The 13,377-nt window shown below is 42.3% G+C and overlaps 1 protein-coding gene across 2 annotated transcripts in view; it reads right to left on the bottom strand.

Annotated features, from left to right (window-relative positions):
• Window positions 1-315: 315 nt before the first annotated feature.
• gabbr1b (gamma-aminobutyric acid (GABA) B receptor, 1b) overlaps window positions 316-13,377 on the bottom strand; it is a 153,026-nt gene continuing 139,964 nt past the window's right edge. For both annotated transcript variants that reach the window (XM_084379852.1, XM_084379853.1), the window contains exons 16-18: window positions 3,525-3,653; window positions 2,926-3,069; window positions 316-1,908 (exon numbers count right to left, since the gene is read on the bottom strand). In XM_084379852.1, the coding sequence (XP_084235978.1) occupies window positions 1,621-1,908; window positions 2,926-3,069; window positions 3,525-3,653 (561 nt within the window). In that variant the 3' untranslated portion in view covers window positions 316-1,620. The remainder of the gene's footprint in view (window positions 1,909-2,925; window positions 3,070-3,524; window positions 3,654-13,377) is intronic.

Here is a 13,377-nt window from a genome sequence, read left to right as displayed (position 1 = left end):
TTCAGCCATGTTGCAAAAAACTAGCAGGTAAACAAGCCGGCTGTCGCAGGTGCCCGCGGCTTTCAGAGATGACATCATCCAGGTCAGAGGTTAGTAGGTCAACCTACAGACCCTGAATGTTGATAACAGGCGTATCATAACAAAATATTGGTGAAATGAACTAGTTTCGTGGCAGATAATGCGTTATATAGAGGCTGCGTTTCGGTGCCCGGATCACTCGCATTATATGGATATATGCGGCGCTCCACTGGATCTAATTTCGTCCGAACGACTCCAAATGACACCAAAGCTATCTGGGTGAGTAAATGATCGTATTTTATGCTAGAAATAAGGTCCAGGTTGTAAAAAACGGTAGTCCCCCTTTAATATAAAGTTCAAAGACAAATCTAAGACTACTTTTATAAGTGAGGCCCCTGCTGCTGCAGACATGGGCTAAAATTGGTCTGCACTGCAATATTTTCTTTATTCCCTCAAACAGAAACAGATCTCTTAAATATATAGCAACATACACCACCCCTTATTCATTTAGACAATTAAATAGTTCAGGTCCTGCAGAACTTATTGTATTATTATTATGTATTATTATTATTATTATTATTATTATTATTATTATTATATGTTACATACCTACCCTGTCTTGTTCACTGGATAGTGAACATACCCAGCCTAACGTTAAACAGATAAAGGTATTTGGATTTCTGCTTTTAGCCTCATGTAGATCTCCTTTAGCTCTTCAGTCTGTCAGTCACAACACATGATACAGTAAATACCTGGCAGATGACAGCAGTGTCCTCAGCTTACTTTTCATTTTCAACCCTGATTCAGCAGGACTGAGTTCATCCACAGTGAGGGGTTTAGCATTTATACACACAACTATGTACAACAATGACTCAGTCTCTTTGAACAGAGACAATGTAAAAACTGATATCAATCAACAAAAAAATGACAAAGCTTCAGTAATGGATACCAGCAGTTACTTAGACCAAAAACTGGCTTCATTTATCATGAAGTATGTCCTTTTGTCCAGCCTCTTGATACAGTACATAGCACTATCTAACACATCAGGAGGCAATATTGTAAAGTACATTTATGATAGATGTTTTGCCATAATATCTTGGTCCAAAGCTGACCCTTCACTAAGCCCTACCCCTGATTAATAACTATTGTGTCTTCTTTTTGTCCAAAGGAAATAACTTTTTATTTCAGAAACTGCCATGAATTTTGATGGTAAATTTTGATGGTAAATCTCGCCCCTAACCTGTAAAGCTTCACAGGTTAGCAACTGTAGCTAAGGGGCCCAGGGCTTAGCAATTAGTCAGTTCTGATAGATTTTTCTCAAACTCTAGATGACACAGGATGAATCACAAATGCAAAACTGTATAATTAACAAGATGTTTGTATATCTTCTGATTTCTGAGAGACAATAAGATACCACAGATGAGCTGGAAACAAGTTGAAATGTAAATTCTCACTGCAATATTAACTTTTCCACTGGTTGTCCTCTGGCCTCTTCTGATTGGTGGAATGATCTTCAGAGTCAGCCTCTTCACTGATTTAATATTCCATCTCTATGTAGCTATGAATGTCATTACTGTGACCCCTCCAATGCTCACCATTGTCTCACTTGTACAGCAGCTGCAGCCGGCTAGTGTGGCAATTATTTCGGCTGATCTTGCTATCCGGTTGATAGAGGCTGGACGAGTTGGCGAAGGATGGGGAAATGGGGTGGGGGTTGGAGGTGGGGGCGGGGTACCCTGGAGGAGGGGCCAGAGACCTCGGGTCACCCTGGAAGATGGCGAGGCGGGGAGAGCTGTGGTTCTGATTGGTGACAGTGGATGCTCTTCTCCTCGATCGCAGGGCCTGTCGCTCGGACAGCTGGTTTCTCAGCTCCGACACACGCTCCTCTTTCTAAAGGAACAAATTGGAAGCAATGTTTAGCAATCTGCATCACTCAGGGACAGGTCCTCTAACACTGGTTCATGGTTGGCTTATGTATGGCTTATTTGATAGTTAACAGGAACTGACTAGAAAAGACACACACACACACACACACACACACACACACACACACACCCACAGACACAAAACCAAACACACAAAACAAAAAATACCCTCAACGTTCACTTTTTATGGATCTTTGTTTCACATCTCACAGTCTTCCTGAGTGGATGGAGTTTGCTGTGAGATGCAGTCGTCACATGACTTACATATAGAGAGATGTGCTGACAACTGAGCAGTGGCGCCATCTGGGGTTAAGCAGTGGGAGGCTATGGGGCAAAAATGTAGGTAATGCTTAATGACATGAGGAAACTGTGCTCCAGCTGAGTTTGGGCTGTTTTGGGTAGGTTTAGTGGATTACATCATTGGAATCTGTTCTGTTTACAATGGATGATGAGCTGTTCTGTGGCTGAACTGGCCAGGATTACTTCTTCTAAAAACAGCATGCACTTTTCTGTGACTATGGCAACGTGCTGATACCTCTCTCACACACCGGGACAGGCATACTTCCTACAACAAATCCGCTGGACCAGACCACCTGTGGAGGCTCAGCCAATATGTTGTGCATGTTAGAAGCCATATGTTGTGCATGATAGAAGCCATAAGCTTAGATATTATGCCAATGTCCTGTGACTGTAATACCTGACATATGCTAGCACACTGCACCTAAAAGTGGGGGGAACAAAGTCTTGTTTTCCTCCATAATCTGACACTAGTGCAACTGAGCAAACTCCACCTGCTGAGGAAGGCTGTGAGATGAGGTTGAAAGCGCTGGAAAATTTTAGTAAGTCAACACTCAAGATCAACATCTTCATTCTATACTGCCTTATCAACGGATTTTTTAATCCCAACAAGCCTTTTACTGGTAAATATGGAAGAAAAGAAAGAATTCAGAATCCTTTCTCAAAAAGAAAGCTGCCAGCTGACCTCCTGGATGATCTTCTGTAGCTCCTTGTTCTCTCTCTCCAGCTGTCTGGACTTCTCCTCATCATTGTTATTGGTGGACGAGCCGGTCTTCATGGTCTCCTGGGCATCTGACTGCCACTCGCCCCGCGTGATCAGACGTCGCATCTACAACACATGCACATGTTCATTTTACTATAAAGGGTCAGTTTTGGACTGTATTTATAATGAGGAGCAGAGCCCTGCAGCCAGGTCCATGCTGTCGGAACCACATATTCAACTATCAAATATGGGTGTAATATTTGGGTATCCACACACTTTTGACCATATAATGTATGACCAAAGACTGTGAGCAAAATATGCACTCCATGTAGTTATGAATAGATGAATGCATGCAGAAACAGATCTGCCTGGTGACAGAGGACAGCAGACATGTTGAAGACTTGGGCAGGTATTGGTGCTGACACAGCAAGACAGGGCCAATTTACAGGTCATTATGGGATATGTCATACCAGCCCAGGTGACTCCCCTGATGAAAGGCAATTCATTACATCTGAAACTTACATTGCTGCTATAATCTGCAGAGAGGAGATGGTGAGAGGAGGACAAATCCTCTGCTTTACCTTGGGGACAAACAGAACCACAAGGGTGATGTAGACTGAGAAGACGATGGCCAAGGAGACGAAGGCAAAGGAGGCGTCCTGCTGAGAGGACAGGATCATGGTCACCGGAGCTGTGATCATACACAGCACCTGAGGAAACAGTGGAAAGGTTGCAATGAGGTTGCAAGTCAAAAATGCACAGTGGGTTCTGAATTAATGAATAAATACATAAAGAACCTGACAGAGTAGACTGATCTACAAGTATCTGAGGAGCTGGTGAATTAGGGGCATTCCCGGCCCAACAAACAACTGTTTGTCCTGTGGAGGTGAATATATGAATGAAATGTGTTTGTGTTTAACAAAGAATAATTTGAGCATCCCATTCAATAAAAAAAGTTAATTTCTGACCTTTTAGTTTGACCTCCAAATAAAGTGGTTTAGATTAGGGCTGAAACAACTAGTTGATTAATTAACTAGTTGATGAACAGAGAATTTATTAACAATGATATGCTTTTTCTAAGCTGTCATATATATATATATATATATATATATATATATATATATATATATACATACATACATAGAAACAAACATATTAAAGCTACACATTCGTACAGAAGGCTAAGTTAAATAATGTTGCCCTCTGGTGTTTCTTCTTGTGTATGCATTTATATGGTTTTATTTTGTATCATTGTATCATTTTTAGTTTTCAGCTTTATTTCATTGAATAGTCTTCATTTACATGAATAAGTTTCATCCAAATTGCAAAAACCGAACATACTGTGCCTCTTTACCATAGTGTTGCTGCTGGAAACAGATCAATCAATGCTATCAGCAAGACTCCAAATTACCGGAGAGTGATAATATGTTGCATTTATCTAATTATTGATTAATAAATTGCATTCTTTTCCGCAGTGCTACTCGTGATATAATTGTTATATGAAGGGTCGCTGTGGCAGCACAGGTTTCATTTCTGTCATACCAACAGAATTGAATTAGAATCAGAAAGACAATGGGAGTGAGAGATAAGTGGCAGTACGAGAAGATAAAGAACAAATCACAGCAAGATGACAGAGGGAGATGAATTGGAGGGAGTCTGAAAGAGAATATGAAAGGGTGGAGGAGTGAGGGACACAGACTGTGTGCTACATCAAATGAAAAATGAGAGAGGTGGAGGTGAGGGTTGAAATCAATACATATTGATCAACAGTCAGTCATCTTTGTGTCATTACATATACACACAGCGACACATACACAATCCTGTCCTCCGCTCACACACAACTACTCCAATTCATTTCAGCAACTCACTGGAACAAACAGCATTTCTGTGCACCGGGATTCCTGGGTGAGAGCTAACCACTGTCATTCACCTGGAGGCAGACTGATTCCACACAGCCAGCAGCCTTTACAGAAACAACTTTCAAGGAAAGTTTTGCTTTAATACAACATGGGTCTAATTGCATTTTTGTTCACCCTTCCTATCCTGGTTCCACTGACTGAATCATCAGTTTGATTCATCTCTGGATCCCCATTTGTCCAGAGATTCAAATAGGCCCGCTATTGTGCTCCTTAGTTGGAGAAACAAATTAGCCAATCAGAGCTTTGCAGATTGGATGAAGAATGGAAAGTAGCAAGGGAATTCATGTTTGTGATGGGACGCTACTGACTGCTGAGAGAAGCAAAGCAAAATACATTCACAAACAGATATGGGCTCAAGTGATCATGATGTAGAACAGCATGAATGAAGTGAAACAAACTATTTGGTCTAATTACCAGGCCAATGAAATATACAGTACTCTGCTAAAGTAAAAGGGGAAAACCTCCTGCTGTTGTAGTGAAGACAGACTCAAATCCAGGCAAGCCTGGAGTCAACTGAGATAAAATAACTGTTTTCAACACAGAAAATTGATTAACAATCACATCAGACATTCAGAGTTGGAATAGGAATAGCAGCCCGGTGTGAGAGCAGTGTGCATTTAACTAGTCAAGCTCACTGTGTAGCCTGATGAAGACAAACACAGTCAAAAACTATGCACCCAAAAATAGAAAAACTACTTTTATTTCATATGGATATAATGTTTCAACTGCAGATGGTCATATTCAGGTCAAAGTGAAACAGCGTTAATTACACCTGTATTAATAGGCAAATAATGATGAAACCTCACAGTTTTGTCTATCAATTAGCCTAAATGAGTCATCTGATATAAGACATTTTCAGAAAGATAAGAGACCGGTTCAGCCACTTGTCTAATCTTATTGTCTTCTTGTCACTGGAACTTGGAGACATCTAAACTGAAATGATCAAAGTTAAGGGCACTGTAACATGTTGACACTCTGTATTTCCATATTGACATCACAGACACAGACTATTATGCATATGCACACAATTTGCTGATTTATTTGACAAATCCTAATAAAATATAGGAGCCAACAAGCAAAGAAAAAAATAGAAATAGAGTTTAACATTAATGTCATACTTTGTGATCCCACTTGAGAGATACAGACTGGGAATGTTGTCCTGGCGGCAGACTGTGTCTGATCCGCATAAATAAATGAATAAACTGACCAAAAGGTCTATGTACACGTAGGGCTGTGCAATTAATCGAATTTTGATTGTGATTTCGATTTTTGGATCAAACGATCTCCAAACTAATATAATCGAACTGAAACGATTTATTTGGCATTTTTCGTTGTACAGTAGGCCTAGAGATTTTCTGAAAGAGACGCACATGCGCAATTCAGTCCCTCCCCCAAAGCATTCAACGTGGCCCTGCTGACTGGCACTCACTCAAGTTACGTTTTTCTCTAAATTACATAATTACATAATCGCCATCAGTCAACAGGACGCTGTCTGACTGTCACTCGCGGGGAGGGATGCTGTTTTATGGGGGAAAGTTCACTGAAGTCTCGGTCGGGAGGGCTGACCTTCACTTGGTGAGTAAAAGTTTTTTGCCAGGGACAGACGCTGTTTTTCGGGCAGAATTGTGACGAATAGTCGGCCGGACAGACACTTCTCCACTTATAACTGCGGTATTTTTTTCCTTATATAAGTTGCCAAAGCCACTACCAGTTACTACGTTACTGTTGTTTGGTCCTGTAACGTTACTTTGTGGGACATTTCTCTTTATTTTGTTGAGTGAAGGATCTGTTTAGTTATCAGACAGTGAACACCATCAGATCGACACACCCTCTCTCCGTGCCGCCGGCTTATCCCTTCACAGTGGTTCGGTTCGCCAATACTACGCCTCTGATACTACCTCCGGAGGCGCATCAGAGGCACAGTGAAATTTCACCCCTCGCAAATACAAGGCCACAACCCCCACGACATCAACGCAAAGTCAGACATCAATCTCAGACAAACTGTATAATGCGACTCCTTATTCGTCAAATTCGGATAGGCACAAGAAAATAACAGCTGCCATAGGATACTTTTTAGCTAAAGATATGCACCGTATCGTTTGTCTTATTTGATTTTCTAAGTATATTTATTTTATTCATTAAATGTTTTATAGAAATTGCAGAACAGTTGGATACATATTTGTACATTATTTTCGATTTGAACATTTTGTATTTTTCGATTTGAACATTTTGTGTATTTTTTTGAGAGAAATGCTGAATAAATGCATCATGTTTCCAAACTCAAAAATAATCGTTTAAATAATCGTGATTTCAATATTGACCAAAATAATCGTGATAATGATTTTTTCTATAATCGAGCAGCCCTATGTACACGTCTCTACCTCTACCTTAGGACCACATGTGGCTGAGATCATTTCAGTCATTTCCACATCAAATTCAACAACAATTCAACATTCAATGTCACTAATTCCTAAGCCCTGGTTGAGGGGCTGCTTGAAATAGACCAAGTTAAGTCCCACACCAGGCTAGTCTCTGATTCAGTCAAGACAACAAGTCCAAGTCAAGGTCTGACTCAGTCGTAACTTTGAGCAAGTGTAACATAGTTAAAATAGAGAGTAAATCCAGCTAAATGTGGGATAAGCGCCCTCTGCTGTCTGTTGTGTGTGTGTGTGACTGAAGAGCGTATGGGAAGAGGAATTATGGGAAATCCTCATGTCCCAAGTCTCGTGGGCAAAAACTTTGTTTACAGTTGTTCGAGTTATGTTAAAATGAATATTATAGTGTGTACGTATGTGCTGTGTGTTAGTGAAGATATTTTCATGCTCTCCACAACTGCAATGCTGTTTGTGTAGTTTTGTTGTCGACGGAAACGTGTAGCACGGAGCTAGCATTAGCTTAACACGATGCTGTTTTCTTCCGTAGAGATGTGCCCATGACAATGGAGAAAAATGTTACTCAACGTTCCCCTCTTTTTCTGTCATACAACCAGGTATGTGTGTGTGTGTGAGTGCGCGAATGAGACAGCAGAGGTGTGTCGTTGTGTTATGTTTAATTCATGTTTATCCCACACCATGCAGTTACTGGGATGTTGAATGTAAAATGTAAAAGGGTAATAGCTAACAGTGTAGCTTGCATTTTATTTTGAAATTCATTCTTATCTATAATTAATACACATTCACACTCTTATTCACACAATGCACATTCACTTTTTATTTTATTCACTTACATTACAGTATAAAAAGATCCACTATACGATCATAGTAAAAGTATTTTACTTTATTTTATTTTATTTGTATCATAAGCTACACTTTACTGTGATATGGAGTAGCAATGAGGATTCAACCGAGAGAGATGTGCCCATGACAATGGAGAAAAATGTTACTCAACGTTCCCCTCTTTTTCTGTCATACAACCAGAGTCAACTGAGGATCAATAAATTGGCTGTTACCAACACGTCTGCTTCAAGTGTTTATTGCCTGCCCGAGAGGACATCAAACCAACAGGGTTACACAAGCACAAATCCAAAGACCTAATAAGAGGTGCTCCTGGACTTTAATGTTTTTGCTTTCAGGTTTCAAGAAAATCGAGTCCCATGGAAGTCAAGCCTAAGGTTTTTTGTGAATTAAGTCTGATTTGAGTTCATCTCTGGACGGTTCACCAAAATCACGTAAAAGCATACTTCATTTCCTTCTAGGCAATTATTTTTGGTGTTTTTCGTCCAGGATTTGAGAGATCTGAGCCATTTGGGGTTTGGTGCCTTGCTCAAGGGCAGACAGCAGTTCTAGGATCAAATTAAGTTGTTTCAGACAGCAGGGCATTTGACAGACCACTCACTCATGAATAGAAGACCAAAGCAGGAGGAAGAGAGGAAACACAGCTATAAACACATGAAATTCTTTCCTGTACCAATTTACATTTCACCCACTCAGTTTAGGCTTAAATTGGGTTCAGTGCATATTGGATAATCCTCTGAGATGAATTAAAATGCAACGACAGGAACGAAAATCACAAAATCTGCATCACTAGAGATGTTGCTGATTAAAAAGCCACTTTCAGTGTGTGTGTGTGTGTGTGTGTTTGTGTGTGTGACTGGCTGGCAAGAGAGTGGCATTTCAAATCGGCAACAGATGCCTCACTTGTCTTTTAAACACTTTTTGTGACTTCTTGTTCTTGAATACACATTAGAATGCTGATCAACGGACTACTTTATCTGGCTGTGTAACAGAGCAGACAGGCCCGGCCAATTTTGATGTGTCTGAAGCACCCTTGAGGGGAGAATGTCAGAATGATTCACACTGGGCAGATGGTAATCCTTGAGAAACCTGCTCACAGTCACACCATGTTTGCCTGTAGTATTAGACAGGTAGAACACAAAGGAACATTAGCAGCAGTGGTACTGAACATTGAAGCCCAACTGATAAATCAAACAGCTAATATCATATGCCAGTTTAATAGCTGGGTCCTGACCCCGTGTCCTCTTCAGATTTATGCCTATGTGATTTGATAAACAAGGTTTCAGTTGATGTCTGACAGCTATCATCCACAAACATTGGCAATTAACTTGAATTTAACATAATTTTCAGTGGTAAAAAAACAAAAAAACAATGTACATCTATGACCATTCTGTCCAAAAAATCATTAATAACTTTTTGGGAACCTGTCAACTGACTTTGATTGACAGCTGTCGAGCATCACGGTCATCAACATGGATCTTCCAAATTTTTATTTCACAGGGCTGTCTTACTGTCAAATGACTGCGTTTGCTGCAATGTTACTGTGCGACACTCGCATGAAGTTGCAGGACAGTTTTGTGTCCCTCCTGTGAGAATGATAACCATGAATCTGTGTTCAACATTGCTTGCTTCAGTGTTGACACTTACCCAATGCTTGTTGTCATAATCGCTGAGCTGAAATATCCAGGTAAGCGCAAGGTTCCTCGTTTATATGCGTAATGCTTTACTCACAGGTGTGTGAAAGGTCTGGATATAAAGCGTCAGTAGCGAGAAAACATACAACTTTAGTTTCTAAAGCATATAAAACTGAGTTTCTCTGTTTATTTGCTTTACTCTGTAGTGTGTGACAGTGCAAAAATAATATAAGGTTAGTTTCTAAAGGTTAGGGTTAAGAAAATAAGAAGTCCTCTCTTTTCTGCTTATATGCTTTACTTGCAGGTGTGTTAATTGGCCTTGGTATGAAGCATCCATAACGGAAATGATAGCCTAACATTAGAGATAAAACATGGCCCTATCCACTCCTCCATTCCTCTCTTCTCCTCTCCATCCTCTCCTATGCGTCTGTAAAAAAAGAGCAATTCAGCAGCGGTGGTTCACCGTTGCTAGGTGCATATAGGTGAAATGCTGGATTATAAAATTCATAGAAGCAAACGGCTAAGCAGTGAGGAAGATCTGACCACAACCTGGGGCATCTCCTGCCTGTTTACAAGCCTCTTGTTAACAGGCAACCAGTGGAAACCTGCATAGTTAAGACATGGACTGAGGAGTCTGAAGAGGCTCTGAGGGACTGCTTTGACTCAACTGTGTGGGAAGAACTGTGTGTTTCTCATGGGGAGGACATTGACAGTTTAACAGGCTGCATAACGGACTACATAAACTTCTGTGTTGATGACCCAGCAGGACTGTACAGTGTTTTTCAAACAGCAAACCCTGGATTAATCCTGACATTAAGGCTCTCCTTAAGGAGAAAAAGAGGGCCTTTAGGTCAGGCAACAAGGAGGAGCTGAAGGCTGTGCAGAAGGAGCTGAGGAAGAAGATCAGAGAGGGGAAGAACAGCTACAGGAGGAAGATTGAGGTCCAGCTGCAGCAGAGAAATGTCAATGGAGAATGGAAAGGCCTTAAAACCATCTCAGGGCTGAGGAAACCAGACTCCCAGGCTGCGGGGGATCAGACGTGGTAAACGACCTAAACCTATTCTTCAATAGGTTTGACCAGACACCCACCCCTCCCCCGGCCCAGTCATCTCTGCTGCCCCCCACCACCTCTTCCATCCCCCCTGTTTACTGCCCCATTCTCACTTCTACCTCCCTTTCCACTTCTTTCATGTTGCAGACTCCCCCCACTGCGCCCCCTGACATTCACCCGCCTCCCCCACCCGACGCTCAGCCCCCCTGCTCCAATCTGTCCCTCTCCACTATCCAGGTGAGAAATCAGTTGAGGAAGATGAAGGTGAAGAAGGCTACGGGTCCAGACGGGGTCAGCTCCAGGCTCCTCAAGTCCTGTGCAGACCAGCTGTGCAGGATTGTGGAGTACATCTTCAACATGAGCCTGAAGCTGGGAAAAGTGCCACTGCTGTGGAAAACCTCCTGGTACCAGTAACTCAGATCCCTCACCCTAAGGACTTCAACAGCTACAGACCAGTTGCTCTCACTTCATAGCTTTGAACAGAGCCTACAGAGAACTTATTAAGGACTTTGTGGACTGGTGCCAGCGGAACCACCTCCAGCTCAACGCCAGGAAGAGCAAAGAGCTGGTGTTGGATTTCCGCAGGTGCAAACAACCCTGCACACAGGTGAACATCCTGGGAACGGACATTGAGATGGTGACATCTTAAGCCTAGTTTATGCTTCTGCGTCGCGGCGACGGCGGAGCTACGTCGTCGACCCTACGCCGTCATTGAGCATTCGAAGTTCTGCGTCGAGGGAACGCGTTCAATTCACCGCCAAGCCGGGGGGGGGGGGGGGGATTGGTTTCGGGGGGTTCTTGCTCTCTTGCACTGCAGTTGCGGTCAGAGCGGATATGCTGTGTAGCATTCTGGTCACAGTGTGGGGCTACAAGCTACATGCTACACAACACCAATACTCCTCCTGCCCTGCTGGGATCTCACAAAGCATGGAGTTCACAAGCAATAGGAGACAAGCATGCAGGCAGCAGAAGTAACTGGCGGTGTTGTTATACTGTTGACCGGAAAAGCAACTGCCGGAATGACGGTCTGAGCGGACCAATCCCAGTCCTTGCCGTTCGCGTCTCGACGCGTCGACGTGACACGTAGTCAGGATTTTTTGGAGGCGCACGTCAGGCTACGGCGCAGGGTCTGCGTAGGGGTCTGCGTCGACGACGTAGCTACGCCGTCGCCGCGACGCAGAAGCATAAATCAAGCTTTACAAGTACCTGGGAGTTCACCTGAACAATAAACTGGACTGGACTCATCACACTGCAGCAACATACAAGAAAGGTCAGCGCAGACTCCATCTGCTGAGGAAGCTCAGGTCCTTTGGAGTGCAGGGGGCACTCCTGACTTCTTTCTATGACTCTGTGGTGGCATCAGCCATTTTCTATAGAGTAGTCTGCTGGAGCAGCAGTATCTCGGCAGCAGGCAGGAGGAGACTTGATAAACTTATCAAGAAGGCCAGCTGCCCTCTTGACCCAGTGCAGGTGGTGGGAGAGAGCAGGATGATGGACAAGCTGTCATCGCTGCTGGTGAAGGAGTCCCACCCCCTTTCAGGTCACTTTCACTGCACTGGGCAGCTCCTTCAGCAACAGACTGATACACCCTAAGTGTGTGAAGGAGAGGTATCACAGGTCCTTCCTTTCCCCTGCTGTCAGAATCTACAATCAGCACTGCTCCCAATAGACCTCACTCTGCACTCTGCACTGTCAATTTTCTTAAAGGATAACTACCGTTTTTTACAACCTGGACCTTATTTCTAGCATAAAATACGATGCTTTACTCACCCAGATAACTTTGGTGTCATTTGGTGTCGTTCGGACGAAATTAGATCCACTGGAGCACCGCGTATATCCATATAATGCGAATGGTCCGGGCACTGAAGCGCAGCCTCTATGAGCATTATCTGCCACGAAACTAGTTCATTTCACCAATATTTTGTTACGATACGCTAGTGCTATTCCCCTCTGAGTCCGGGCTTGTCTGTTATCAACATCCGGGGTCTGTAGGTTGACCTACTACCTCTGACCTGGAAGATGTCATCTCTGAGCTGCGCGAGCACCCGCGACAGCCGGCTTGTTTACCTGTAGCTGCTACTGCTAGTTTGACCACAGATGTTGATAACAGACAATTCAGAGGGGAATAGCACTAGCGTATCATGACAAAATATTGGAGAAATGAACTACTTCGTGGCAGATAATGCGTTATATAGAGGCTGTGTTTCAGTGCCCCGTCACTCGCATTATATGGATATACCGGCGCTACACTGGATCTAATTTCGTCCGAACGACTCCAAATGACACCAAAGTTATCTGGGTGAGTAAATGATCATATTTTATGGTAGAAATAAGGTCCAGGTTGTAACAAACGGTAGTTATCCTTTAATACCCGTATTTATTATTTATATTGTAAATAAAAATTCACTGCTGTTAATTTTGTATATATGTATATATTATATGTATATACAAGTCTATTCTATTTCTTACCTTTTTAATTTATATTATAAAGGAATACTGATTCTGATTCTGAATATAAAATGAAAATACTATTAGCCTCCAGCTTAAGGAATGTTGTTGTTAAACTTCTAGAAGAAGAAAAATTAGAATCTTTAATC

This window comes from Pagrus pagrus, assembly GCF_965226575.1.
Source record: "Pagrus pagrus genome assembly, chromosome: 17".
Taxonomy (NCBI): Eukaryota; Metazoa; Chordata; class Actinopteri; order Spariformes; family Sparidae; genus Pagrus; species Pagrus pagrus.
The sequence above is the reverse complement of the archived record's forward strand: the minus strand, read 5'-3'. Positions and strand labels throughout refer to the sequence as shown.